The following is a 14,026-nucleotide window of genomic DNA, read 5'->3' as shown; positions in this document are numbered from 1 at the left end:
TGAGAGTGATAAGAATTTAAGGCATTAGTGTTGTTCTCAGATACTGCTCTATAGTTCTCGCAGCTTTTGTCCATCCTTTGTGTGGTATTCATAGGTCATGACATCTTTTGCTTAATCTCTGTGATATTCACAAGCCACAACTTCAGGTTCATAATCTTTTTTTTTTTTTTTTTTTTTAACGTTTATTTTTTGAGAGAGAGAGAGACCAAACACAAGCAGGGGAGGGGCAGAGAGAGGGGGAGACACAGAATCCGAAGCAGGCTCCAGGCTCTGAGCGGTCAGCACAGAGCCCGATGCAGGGCTTGAACTCAGGAACCGTGAGATCATGACCTGAGCCAAAGTCGGATATTTAACCAACTGAACCACCCAGATGCCCCCAGGTTCACACTCTTTGAGTCGATCATTCTTTTCACTCCTTTTCTGACATTCCAATCTTGGAGAGATCATTTGCTTGATGGTTAGTGGCTGTGAACACACATTTAATTCTTTTGAGAGAATACAGTGCACCAGGAAGATTATGATGATTATTATGGACAGGATAGTTCCCAATGTTTGTAGTCCCCAAGACCCAAACCAATCAGAATCTGTCAAAAAAAAAAAAAGATCCCACTGAAAGTCACCTTTTTGAGCGAAGTGGCTTGTTCAGGAATCTTACACAACTGAGTTTCAACTTCCCCAGAAGTGTTACTCCAGCTACAGTATAGCCATAGCACAGAAACCTCTGTGTTAAGCTAAAATACAATCAAGGGCTATTCTTTTAACAAGAACAACTTTAGCCAGAGAGTCTAAGGAGCTTTTTCTGGAAGCTATTGTCTTCTGCTTTCTCTGCCCCTCCCCTGCTCCCATTCTCTCAAAAAAAAAAAAAATTTTTTTTTTTCTTAAAGAGTGGAGAGGTTTCCGTCGTATTCTAATTTATATTTACTAATAACCAGAAAAGTATCTGCCAAAGGAGGTGATTTCTTTTTTTTTTTTTTTTAATTTTTTTGTTTTTAACGTTTATTTATTTTTGAGACAGAGAGAGACAGAGCATGAACAGGGGAGGGGCAGAGAGAGAGGGAGACACAGAATCGGAAGCAGGCTCCAGGCTCTGAGCCATCAGCCCAGAGCCCGACGCAGGGCTCGAACTCACGGACCGTGAGATCGTGACCTGAACTGAAGTCAGACGTTTAACCGACTGAGCCACCCAGGCGCCCCAAAGGAGGTGATTTCTGAGTCATGAATGTCTCCTGGTAATTTCTTTCTAACTTGATATATAAATCAAGAGAGTCAACCAGTGAGGTGTCTTAGTTCACTGTGGAAAGTCAAGGGCACAGTTAGATAATCTAAGACATTGCCCGGCTGTGTGCCAGCTCTCTCAGCATTCATAGGCCCAAGGAGAGTGAAAACCACCACAAAGACAGACTGGATCAGGGCACAGATCATCTCTGTTTAAGTGGTAGTGTTAATGGATCATTCACAGGATTTGCTGTGTGTACCTGTTCAAACAGGGGACAGTTAGGTTTTTAGCACATAGGGAAAGAAAATCTCCCAGCCTGAAATAGTCATTCTAAATGCCTTGCAGAGGTGGGTGCTGCTGGTGAGATATTTCCGTGAAAAGGGACAGGTCTGACCTACATAATCATGAGAACGTGAGGGAGCAAGTGTACTAAGATTTACATAAATACTTGGGTCTGAATCCGGCACATAACAGTCGTAAATGGAGAAATGTGAAACAAGGCAGAGGATGTTCTAGCTCTAAGAGTCGAACTTGGTAAAAGGCTTCTTGAAGGGGTGGGGTGGGGGGCTCGATCATGGTTTGTAGTAACATTGGGAATAGAAGAGAAATTGGTCACAGGGGACACCAGAGGATCTCTAGCATCATGGGTAGATCAGAATCTTTGATGACAAATCCAGCAGTCTGAAAGGTTACCTTCCTTAGCACTTCCCTGAGAAATAACGGATCAAGCATGTTATTTTTATGGGCCAAGACAAGAGTAAAGGAAAAGAGGGGAAGGTAAAAAAATTTCATGTTCGGTTAAAAGTATGAAGTCTTGGTCCAGGGGGAAGCAGTCTACTTTGATGTCATTTGCTTGTCTTCCTCATCAGTTTGATTTGGAGGTTTCCAGTGTCTGTATATGACCAGATGTCAGGTGGAGCCTTCTTAAGCTGTGAGGTGTATACCCAAGGCTCAGTGCCTTCTAGTTTTGCAGCAGTGTTAGTGATCAGTAACCACTTGGGGAGGACCTTTCCAGTGGGGCTTGAAGGCTGTTTTCTTATGATGTTTCCAGGACATTTATTCACCAGGCTCTAAGACTGTGACCCGACAGGATCCTTGAATTGGGATCCAGGAAAGCTTCATTAACCTATTGATAATAGGCTTTAGCAAAAGATGTTAAAGACTTACAATATCATGTCAGGCTAGCTTGAAACAAGGCATCAACAGAAAGTTGTATACCAATAGACATTGGTCTACCAGTAACTGTCTCATGTAGTAGAATGAGTTCGTTTCCCAAAGTGGGTGCTATGAATAGTCGTCAAGGCCAGAAGCGATGCCTTAGGTCAAAGGAGTCCAGTTTTTCAGCAAGTTTAGAGATTTGTAAGTTTGAGGATCCCATTCGTTCTCTCAGTCTTGCCTGATATAATCGAGGGTGATTGGGACAGTGATCATTTCAAGAGGTTTGCAAAGCTTTCATTAATGCTTGTATGATTTGCCCATTGAAGTGGGTGACTCAATCACTGGTGATTACAGAAGGTATACTCGAAGTGGAAAACAAGTTTTCTAACAGTCTTTCTGCTGCTATAAGGGCATCAGCTTTGCAGCAGGGCAAGGCTTCAACCTATCTGGAAGACATACATACAAGAAAATATAACCCATGCTAGGTGAAAAATGAATGAAATTCAGTTGCATTTCTGCAGAGGGTCTGGAAAGAGGAGGTTTGAGTTCTCTGAGAACAAAAATAGTTTTTTCAGGATTATGGTCCTGATAGGTCAGACATTTATAGTTCTTTAAAGAAGTTTCACCACCGATGTTTTTTATAATTTGCGTCATCTTAAATGCACCATGGTTGGTGAAGGAATGCAAAAGCCACAAAATGGGATTTGTCAGGGAGCCAGGAAGAAAGGTCTTGATTTTCCGGTAACCCCAGTCGTTTATTAAGTTTACAACCATTGTCTTCCAATCTTAATTTCTCTGTCTCGGGAACAGAATGTTGCCACGTTGCAAGGATGAGACCTCACCCTTTGCCCCACATGGCAAACTTCTGGCAACAAGATGTCATTTTTTGTAGAAGCAGAATAGACTTGATCCACATGTGCCACAACCTGTACAAGTTCTGTCGCTGCTACCTTTGCATGAAAGCCAGCTAGGGTATTTCCCTGATACTCAGGTTCAGTCTTTTTAGTGAGAGCCTCAGTTTTGATGACAGCAGTTTCAGAGGGTAAAAGAATGGCAGTAAGGAGTTTACTTGCCCATTTTTGATTGGGGTCCCAGTGGACATAAGAAAACCCCTATGTCTCCAGAACATCCCTAAATCATGGGCCTACTGGCTCTCAGTGTAACAGTTCTACCTTTCAGGAATTTGCATGCTGAGGTGGGGGCATAGAATAGAGCTCTGCTTATTGGGCCGAGTGAGCTTGTGGGAGATTAACAGCATAACCTGCTTGGAAGTTCCCTTTCTCGTATTTATAGTGTGACCCATCAATAAATAAAACTACTCAGGATTAGTCAAAAGGGGGATGGATGTCTTGTAAATCAGGACGCAGTGTCACAGAATGGGACATTACTACCCCACAGTCCCGGGCTCCCTTGCTCAGGCAGGGGCAGTAAATGTAGCAGGATTAAGAATGTCCTGACAGTTACGATGCAGATGAGGGGGTAGGAGTTGAAAGAGTTCCTAGGAGGTTAGTCTGCTTGCAGAAAAGTGTTGGAAGTGTGAATCCTTTTGGAATTACAAAGGCTTTAAGCTGTGTTTGGGTTGTGTAAAGAAATGTCATTTCCTAAGGTTAAATTCACCAAGGCTTCTAACTGCTGCTGGATCTGGAGCCTTACGGTGGCTGCACAGCTCTAGCAGGGGAGTCGAGCTGTATGCTGTAACAGGCCTGTATTTATTGCCTTCTTCTTGCATCAGCATTTCTTGTGCTTGATGATCTCTTTCACACACAAATAAGACGTAAGGGTTTTGGTTTGGTTGGTTTGGTATCTCTAGGGTGGACGGTTCTTCTAGTGCTTATTTTAGTTTTAAAAAGGCCCGTTCATGTTTATCTTCCCATTCAAGGGGTTCAGGGACTGATGTCTCGGTAAATTCATAGAGTGGGGAAGCCAACAGAGAAAAATTAGGAACCCGTAATGTGTAATAGCCAGCTAGGTTAGAAATCCACAAAGCTATGCTTAGCTTAATCATTTCTGGAGATAACTGGATTCCTTTCGTGCTTAGATTATGACCTAGGGTAATCAACAACGTCTAGAAATGAGATTTTTTTCCTCAGAGACTTTATGTCCCTTTTCACCTAACTGCTACAGCAAGTCCGTGGAACTCTTTATGGAGACCTCTTTGGTAAACAAGCATAGAAAGAGATGGTCTGCATATTGTAAAAGGATCGATTTCCCAGGAACTGGTGGAGGATGAAATCTTGGTGGAATACATGGGGGAAATAAGGGACCTCAATGAATCGTTGAGGCCTGACTATCCAGGTGTATTATTGATTGTTCCAAGTAAAAGCAAATGGATATTGGCTGCTGGAGTTCACAGAGATGCTGGAAAAGGCTGAACAGGTGTATAACAGCTAACCATTTGAGTCTGGTAAAACTTAGGTATTTGAATTTGGGACAACTGGGAAATGGGGAAAACTTGTTAATAGCTCTCAAGTCCTGGACAAGTCACCATCCTCTCCCGTTGGGTTTCCAGACTGGCAAAATCTGCCTGTTGCAGGGGCTGGAACAGGGAATGATTAACCCCTGGGCAAGGTGTGAGGCCTTGGATAGCCTAATGCTTTAATGGATATTGGGGCAACATAAGAATAGGTTTAGTCCTATCTGTGAATTTCTGTAGGCTCTGCACTTGTTATCCTCCCAATGTCAGAATTAGAAGTGGCCCACAGATTTTCAGGCATCTCAGTTAAAATAGGGGATTTTTGTTGGAAGTCTTCCTCATTTATATCAATGGAAGATCAGGTTCAGGTTGGTCAGGAAATTGTAGGGTGAGGTCTTATTAGAAGCAAAACTTATTGGCCCTTTAAATTTAGAAAGGAGGTCTCTACCTAATACATTGTGGCTATATCACAGAGCCAAAAAGAAGGCTTTTTAGTAAAAGGTCGCAAAGTCGTTTGTCCTGGTTTGAGGTAGAAATTCTGTCTAAACTTGATTAGATACCCCTAGTATATAAACTTTCTTTTCACTCTGAGGAATTTGATGTCCTATGAGAGTGGGGTTTAAAGTAGAAAGTGTAGGGGCACCTGGGTGGCTCAGTCAGTTGAGCATCTGACTGTGGCTCAGGTCATAATCTCGAGGTTTGTGGGTTCGAGCCCGTGTCAGGCTTTGTGCTGACAGCTCAGAGCCTGGAGCCTGCTTGGGATTCTGTGTTTCCCTCTCTCTCTGCCCCTCCCCCACTCACCCTCTGTCTCTGTCTCTCAAAAAATAATAAACATTAAAAAAAATAAATTTAAAAATTTTTTTTAAAAATTAAAAAATAGCCTCGGTAGCTATAGAATTTAGCAAAGTATACTTCATTAATTTTAGTTTCCCCTTGGATGTTCAAGGGTATTACTGGTAGGAGTTTCCCTGTCGGTTTTGGGAAGGGCCCCACATGGGAGCTCTCCCTTGGGAGCATTGAGGAATTTGTGTAGGAGCTTTCAGGACAGTTTCTCTAAAGTTTCGTAGTTAATTACAAGTGAGATAATGGCCCCCGGACCAGCCATTTGATGATGCACTTCTAGGAGGGTATGATATGGAAGACCCAGTAAAGGCCATTGGTTTGGCAGACTTCTGTTTATGATTTTGGTCCAAAATCCTCTCAAAGTGTTTGGCTATGGTCACAAGTTCAGTCAGGCCAGTGGCCTCTCATCCTGTCTTTTTATTAACCCACGAATCTCAGGAAATAATCCATTTACAAATAGGGCAGCTTGAGCAGATTGTACGGAGTCAGAAGTGCCATAGAAGAACATTTCCAAACAGACTTCCAACTCTGCTATGGATTCATCTTTTATTTTCATATTTGATGAACAGACCAACTAGTGCAGGCAGGGAAGACTCTAGGAATGGCTTTTAAAATATCAGTTGGTGAGGGCACCTGGGTTGTTCAGACCGTTAAGCAGCTGACTATTGATTTCGGCTCAGGTCATGATCTCACAGTTCGTGAGAATGAGCCCCAAGTCAGGCTCTGCGGTGACAGTGTGGGACCTACTTGGGATTCTCTCTCTCCCTCTCTCTCTCTGCCCCTCCCCTGCTCATGCATGTGCACTCTGTCTCTCAAAATAAATAAGCATTTAAAAAAATATCAGTTGGTATATTTCCAGCTCTTTATGGTCCTTAAGAGAGCTATGCTGGTGACCTAGGACCCTGAATATCATCGTCCTTGGGATTATGCCATTCTACTTCCTGCATCCATTTTTGGCCTTCACAAGGTCCTGCCAACATACGTGGAAGCTGATAAATATAGCAGCCTGGGGTCATAGGCCCTGGTAAGGATTCTAAACTCTTCAAAAAAAACTTTGGGCTCTTCCCTGGCTTTAGGAAATTCTTTAGCTATGGCACTTAGTCTGGTCTTTGAGCAAGGAATGAAATAGATCTGAGAAGGATCACTTGCAACCGCAGGTAGGTTTATTTTAAAAGGTAACTTTTAAATCTCTTCAGAGTGGAAAGGCAGTTTTGACAGAATTAGTAAAACAAGAGTACTATTGTAAAGAAGGATAGAAGTGTGGAAGTCAGGTCATTTGTGACATCTTTTATTTTAGGTACCTTTGTCTTTAATTTTTCCTTGACCTTTTGAAATGAATCTTTCAGTGAGGCTGTTTTGGAATCTTGAAGCCTTTTGGAAACCTACATATCAATTAAAATAGGTATCCCATTTTCATTTAATTCAGGAACTGTTTCAAGTACATCTTTTTTTTTTTTTTTTTTAATTGAAGTGTAGTTGAGGTACAATATTAGTTTTAGGTGTTCAACATTTATATATAATACAAAGTGATCACCACAATTCATCTGTCTTCTGTCACCAAAGTTATTAAGTTATATTTCCTATGCCGTACATTGCATTTCTGGGTCTTGCACATGTGCTGCCAAAGCGAGCACTCTGTGTCTTATTTAATAGCCTGTAGTTGGTACCTTTTAATCTCCTCACCTCTTACAACCACCAAACTGTTCTCTGTATCTTTGGGTCCATTTCTGTTTTGCTCATTTGGGTTTTTTTGTTTTGTTTTTGTTTTGTTTTAGATTCTACATATCAGTGAAATTATATGGTATTTGTCTTTCTCTGACTTATTTCACTTGGCATAATACCCTCTAGGTCTTCCCGTGTTGTCTTAAATGGCAAGATTTCATTCTTTTTTTGTGGCTGAGTCGTAGTTTATTTTATATAAATATATGTATGTATGTATATACGTATATAAGCTTCATCTGTCCATGAACAGTTAGGTTGCTTTCATATCTTGGCCATTGCAAATACTGCAGTGAACATAGGGGTGCATATATCTTTTCAAATTGGTCTTTTCATTTTCTTCGCCTAAATACCCTGAAGTGGGATTACTGGGTCCTAGAGTAGTTCTGTTTTCCATAGTAGCTGTGCCATTTTACATTTCCACCGACAGTGCATGAAGGTTCCCTTTTCTACACATCCTCACCAATACTTGTTACTTCTTATCTTTTGAATATTAGCCATTCTGATGAGTGTGTGGTATCTCGTGGTTTTCACTTGAATTTTCCAATGATGAGTGATGTGAGCATCTTTCATGCATCTGTTGGCCATCTGTTTGTTGTCTTTGCAGAAATGTCTGTTCAAGCCCTCTGCCCATTTCTTTAAGTTTATTTATTTTGAAAGAGCACGAGCACAAGCAAGGGAGGAGCAGAGACAGAGGGAAAGAGAATCCCAAGCAGGCTGCATGCTGTCAGCGCAGAGGGGCTCTGACGAACTGTCAGACATGACTTGAGCTGAAACCAAGGGTTGGACATTTAAAACTAACTAAGCTACCCAGGCTCCCCTGCCCAATTTTTAATTTTATTTTTGCCTTCTTGCCGTTACCTAAGGAGACCAATCCAAAAAAAATATCCCTATGTTTTTTGGTAGCTGTTTTATGACTTCTGGTCTAACATTTAAGTCTTTGATCAATTTTGAGTATATTTTTGTATATATGGTGTAAGAAAGTGCTCCAGTTTATTCTTTGGCATGTAGTGTCCAGGTTTCCCAGACCATATATTAAAGAGACCATCTTTTTCTTATTGTATATTCTTGCCTCCTTTGTCAAATATTGACTGTACGAGCATGGGTTTATTTCTGGACTGTCCTGTGCCATTGATCTATGTGTCTGTTTTTGTGCCAGTACAATGCTGTATTGATTACTGTAGCTTTGTAATATAGTTGGAAATCAGGGAGCGTAATACCTCTAGCTTTGTTCTTTCTCATCATTGCTTTGGCTATTTGGGGTCTTTTGTGGTTCCATACAATTTTAGGACTATTTATTCTTGTAAAATCCTGTTGGTATTTTGGTAGGGACTGCATTGAATCTATGGATTCCCCTGAGTAGTATGGACATTTTAACAATATTAATTCTTCGAGTCCATGGGCACAGTATGTCTTTCCATTTATTTGGGTCATCTTCGATTTCTTTCATCATTGTCTTAGTTTTCAGAGTATAGATCTTTCACCTCCTTGGTTAAATTTATTCCTAGGTATTTAATTCTTTTTGATGCAATTGTAAATGGTATTTTCTTAATTTCTCTTTCTTACAGTTCATTATTAATGAACAGATTAATGTGTATTAATTTTGTATCCAGCAACTTGACTGAATTCATTTATTATAATACTTTCTTGGTGGAGTCTTTAGAGTTTTCTATATCCTGTTGCCTGTAAATAGAGACAGTTTTACTTCTCTTCTAATTTGGGTGTCTTTCCTTTTGCTTATCTGATGTGGCTAGGACTTCCAACCCTATGTTGAATAAAAGTGGCAGGAGGCATCATAGTCTTGTTCCTGATCTAATCTTCTCTAGTGTGTGTATATATATTTTTTTTTTTTTTCATTTCATTTAGTGTATTCTTCAGCTCTGATTGGTTCTTGATTATATTTTCTGTCTGAAGTTCTGAAGTTCTCATTGTTCATCCATTCTTCTCCCTACTTTGGTGAGCATCTTTATGACCTTCTCCCTACTTTGGTGAGCATCTTTATGACCATCAGCTCTTTCTCTGGTAGATTGTTTACCTCCATCTTCTTTATTTCTTTTTCGAAGATTTTGTCTTGTTCTTTTCTTTGGAACATACTCCTTTGTCTCACTTTGCCTCTCTGTTTCCACGTATCTGTTCTATTAAGTAGATCAGTTATATCTCCCAGTCTTGAAGAAGTGGCTTTATGCCAGAGGTATCCTATGGGGCCCAGTAGTGCCAACTCCCCTGGTCACCCAGGCCATATGCCCTAGGGATGTCCCCTGCATGGGCTGCATGCACCCTCCTGTTATGACTGGCCTGCAGTCTATGTTAACTCACTGGTGTGCAAGGCAGTTCTCTGGTGCAGCTGGCTGTGGGCAGGGCAGCCTTCGGGTGCTGCTGTCTACAAAGTCCAGCTTTAGCTGTTGCGGGCACCAGGGCAGGGGCGCTCATGGGGAGCTCGAGTGCCAGACAAGGCAGCCCACTGGGTGTGGCGTGGCAAGAGGTCACTGGGGAAAGGTTCTGGTGCTGGCTGAGGCTGCCAGCCAGGTGTGGCAGAGTCAGGTATGTTTCTTAAATGAGTGATCTTCTCTACTTGTCCCCATAAGGGCCATTTTAAGCCTGGGCTCTGGGTTGTTTTTAGGAAGATTTTGCTATTGTTGTAGATATTACCTCAGGTACCATAGTTGTTAGATATAAAATAAGCACATGTGCCAGAAGGTGGTACACTCGACTTAGAGTTTAAGATGCCCATTAGCTAAGGCTTTGGATTTCTCTGAGCCAGTCTAAATACCTAAACGGGATGTACCACTGGGTTGGGGGTTGGTGTTTTACAGTGTAGCTCATTGGATAGAAGTTGGTGGGTGACCACCTGTCCATCCAACCCATACCATGACCAGTTTATCCTATCACAGGAGTCTTCTTGAGGTGGCAAGCGCTCTAAAATACTCGTGTCCACCAATTTTTCAGGCTATTTGGCTTCAAAGATCCTCATTAGCAATAGTTTTTATCTACACAAAAGACGACAAACACACACCTTAACATAACAGCAGGAACCACGAAATGTTTACTGCAGACTGGCCAAGAGAAGGCCATATGTACCACCAGCGATTCCCAGCGTGGACTCAACCAGTAAACTCCAGTAAATGGGGATTATGGACTGGAAAGAGATTGCAAATAACTGGGGAACTGCAGATTGAACCAAGGGCTGGGGAGTTAGGTTCTGAATGGAACATTCTGCTGTCTCAAGGTGACCAGCTGAGCCCTGGACTAGAAAGCCAGTTAGACCAGGAGCTTAAGTCAGACCCTCAGCCCTCAGAAATGGCAAAAAGATCATGAACTCAAAAATGGATTTGCGATTATCACGCCTGTGGCTTTCATGGTCCCTAAATGCTGTCAGAAGTTTGCTTCAGCTCCTGGCACCTACTACCCAGTCTGTTAAAAATTTATTCAGTGATTCATGAATCACGCAGCAACTTCTCTACAATAGAAGGGCACTCTGGAGAGGTGTAGAAAAGGAAAGGGTTTTTTTAAGGCAGAAAGGCAGCTAAAGGAAATTATTAACAAAGAATGCATCGTTTCATGCGTGGTCACCCTCCTGAGGAGAACAGAAAGACCCATCGGGCAGATTACCTCCCTAGTACTAACCAAGTAATTTCAAGTTGACTGGTTAAATAAAGGTTACATTCCTGGAGGGTTGACACTCAACTGGGTTAGGGTAAGTATTAAGTCTAGGTTTGTTGATGTAGGGTTTAGCACAAGTGACTCCATTCTGGGCCTGCCGTCTCCTAACACCGCAAAGCAGACTTTGATTAGTAAGGCTGAAGACCATCTTAAGAGCACATTCTAACCTGATCTCCCTAGCTCCATCTCTCCACCCCATCTCTTAGACTCTGCTACTGGGATGACTTTTCTAAAGGACAGCCTTGATTGTGTTACTTCCCTGCTTAAGAGCCTCCCGCTGCTTCCCACCACCTGCTGCTGTTTACAGAACAAGTGGGCAGCCTCCTGTCCATGCCGTTTTCTGTGTGGTTGCCACCCTTGTCTGAAAGCTGGATTTGGGGAAACCTTACTACCCCATGTTCTTCCTTCCAGTACTCCTGTTGTCCTTTTGATCCAGAACTTTTTACTTCTGTCGCCTTCCTCCTTTCACCATGTGTGAGCCTGTCTTCAGCGCTCCTACTTCAAATGCTGGTGCTTCTTTCCTTTCACTCCACGGATGTGCAGTGAAGACTAAATGAGTTCATTTACGTATGGTATCAACATTCTAACCAAGAAGAATTTTGAACCTGTTATAGTCCTCAACGCATAAGCTGTGTTTAATTTTTGTCCTTGTGTGTATTAGCCTGTAAATTTCTTCAGATGAGTTAAGAATTCTTAGATATCGTTTATAGTTTCCATTCCTGACCTGCTTCTCAGAAGTAGTCTTGGGAAGTAACTACTAAATGCTCAAAGTATTTGACCATCACTTGGAAGGGCTCTGTAAATACCAAACATGATACTCAGAAGCCTTCATCTGCATTAGTTTTTGTCATTCTCTTTAGGTGCCGAATGCACAGTCCAACCAGCTTTGACTCCCGTGTCCCCTGAAGTAATAGAATAAAACTTTGTGATCCTTATCACATTCTGTATGCCTCACAGAAACCATTTTTGTTCTTCCTTCCAGAGAGGTGCCAGTAATCTGACGTGGCGGTCTGATGTCTTGGTGGAGTATCAAGGAGAAGGCCGTAATGTCACCGACCCAACATGTCCTTCCCTGAGTCCCGGAGTATCTGTGAGTTGGCTTAGATGGTTTTCTTACCAATAGCATAGCAAGGCATTGGTTCAGACGTGTCAGGTACTAAAACCCCAAATCTGAGTCTTGCTCCTCTTTCACTTGACTTTGTCACTTGGCTGTGGAGATTAGTAGATGAAAAGTAAATTCAGTAGTCCTGAAAATGATGCTTCTGATCTATTGGCAGAATGTGCTCCTTGAATTCTTGCAGTTTTTATAACAAGTGCATGTATCTGCCCATATTCTTATCTATACCTCTTCCCAATAGCAGTACCATTTTTTTTATTAGGGAAGCTATCTATCCGTGGCACTCAGTAGAGAAGTGGGGTTGCCACAGTTCTGTGTAACTGCCATCATAAGTGTCTTGCATTGGTGGCGGTCAGGCTGGTGACGGAGGTGGTAAGAGCACGTTGGCTTCACTTTGGAGAGTGGGAAATAGGAGAGTCAACTCTAGATAGAAGCCTAATACCAACGTGTAAGGATGTAGTGAAGAACCGACCAGAAGTTGGTAAGGAAAACATGAAAAAATAACTTACCTGCAACTGGTTCCACAAAGCTCATTTAGCCTTTTTATCCAAGTGTTTAGGGCGAGCGTTCTTTAATATACCATAGACACGACTCACAGGAGATTGATTCTGTCTCCTTACCATCTGTCCCACCCATTTTCCAGTCGCTCACTACCACGAATTCTCGGCAGGAGATTAGCAGACAGGGATGGCAAGAGTACGAACAGAACTACCACCAACACATGTTCCTTAGGTTGGCCAAAAGAAACAAAGCCCCATATCTATTGATTTGCTTCTCCATGGAAGGTTGCCTGATTTCGGTCCAGTTGTAGGTCTGGCTTGAGCCAACTTGGTTGCCCCTGTAGGCCGGTGTTACGTATTAGAAGAACTGTTTTCGTTTAACTCTTTAAATCTCCCTACAGCAATGCTTCCCAGACTGTGTCTGTGAAGATGCTTACAATAACACCTATGCCTGTGTGAGGACCATGTCAACACAGTGGAATTTACAGTATTGTGAGTTTGACGACCAGGAGGTAAGAAGGTCCCCACTTCCCCCACCCCCTTGTGTCTCGTGCCAGTGCTTTGTTGGCTGGACCTGGTAGCAGAAGAGCAAGTCCAAGGATGTTCCCCGGGGAAGATAGGTTTCTTATCTGTACTTCCATTCAGGCTTCCTTCAGTGAAGAACATGGAATCCACGAGGCCATACTGCGCCTCTGTAACTGTGATCTTTCCGGATGGGATTCTCTCCACGCCTACCACCACCCAAACACCCTTTAAATGCACAGTCCACTTTTTCAGATTGTTGCATGCCTGGTCTGTTTGTTTCTCTGATAGTTTGGGGTCAGAGTAAGACACCTCAACTTCTGTGGAGCTGTAAGGAGTTTGGGACATTTCCTAGAAGGCTTACTGGCAGCCAGCTTGTTCAGAAACTTCTGTCCCCACAACAGCACAGTCCAGAGCTGCTCATTTAAATAGATGAGCAGGGGGGGGCAGGACCAGGAGTTTCCATCCTCATAAGAAGGTGGCTTTTAGGGGCACCTGGGTAGCTCAGTCAGTTAAGTGTCTGACTTTGGTCAGGTCACGACCTCGCAGTTTGTGGATTTGAGCCCCGCCTGCCTCAGGCTCTGTGCTGAGAGCCGGGACCTGCCTCAGATTCTGTGTCTCCCTCTCACTCTGCCTCTCCCCTGCTTGCACTCTGTCTCTCTTTCAAAATAAAAACATTTAAAAAAAAAAAGGCAAGGTGGTTTTTAGCCAGCACAGATCAGTGTGGGTTGTCTGAGGATCTCCTGCACTGCAGTCCCTTGTGCTTTCACACTCTATCTGCCTGTGCTCACCTGCCTCATCTGGCAACCCACATCTTGCCACGGGGAGCCGAGGCTCATTGTGTTTCTCAGAAATGGACTTGCTCACCATTTGTAGCT

General features: G+C 42.7%; 1 protein-coding gene across 1 annotated transcript in view; it reads left to right on the top strand.

Moving 5' to 3' along the window:
• Window positions 1–14,026, top strand: part of GNS (glucosamine (N-acetyl)-6-sulfatase) — a 56,281-nt gene that overhangs the window by 35,700 nt on the left and 6,555 nt on the right. Inside the window, exons 11-12 of the mRNA XM_042947073.1 lie at window positions 11,992–12,099; window positions 13,028–13,138. Coding sequence (XP_042803007.1) covers window positions 11,992–12,099; window positions 13,028–13,138 — 219 coding nt within the window. The remainder of the gene's footprint in view (window positions 1–11,991; window positions 12,100–13,027; window positions 13,139–14,026) is intronic.

This window comes from Panthera leo, chromosome B4, assembly GCF_018350215.1.
Source record: "Panthera leo isolate Ple1 chromosome B4, P.leo_Ple1_pat1.1, whole genome shotgun sequence".
NCBI lineage: Eukaryota > Metazoa > Chordata > Mammalia > Carnivora > Felidae > Panthera > Panthera leo.
This window is presented reverse-complemented; position numbering and strand designations above follow the sequence as displayed.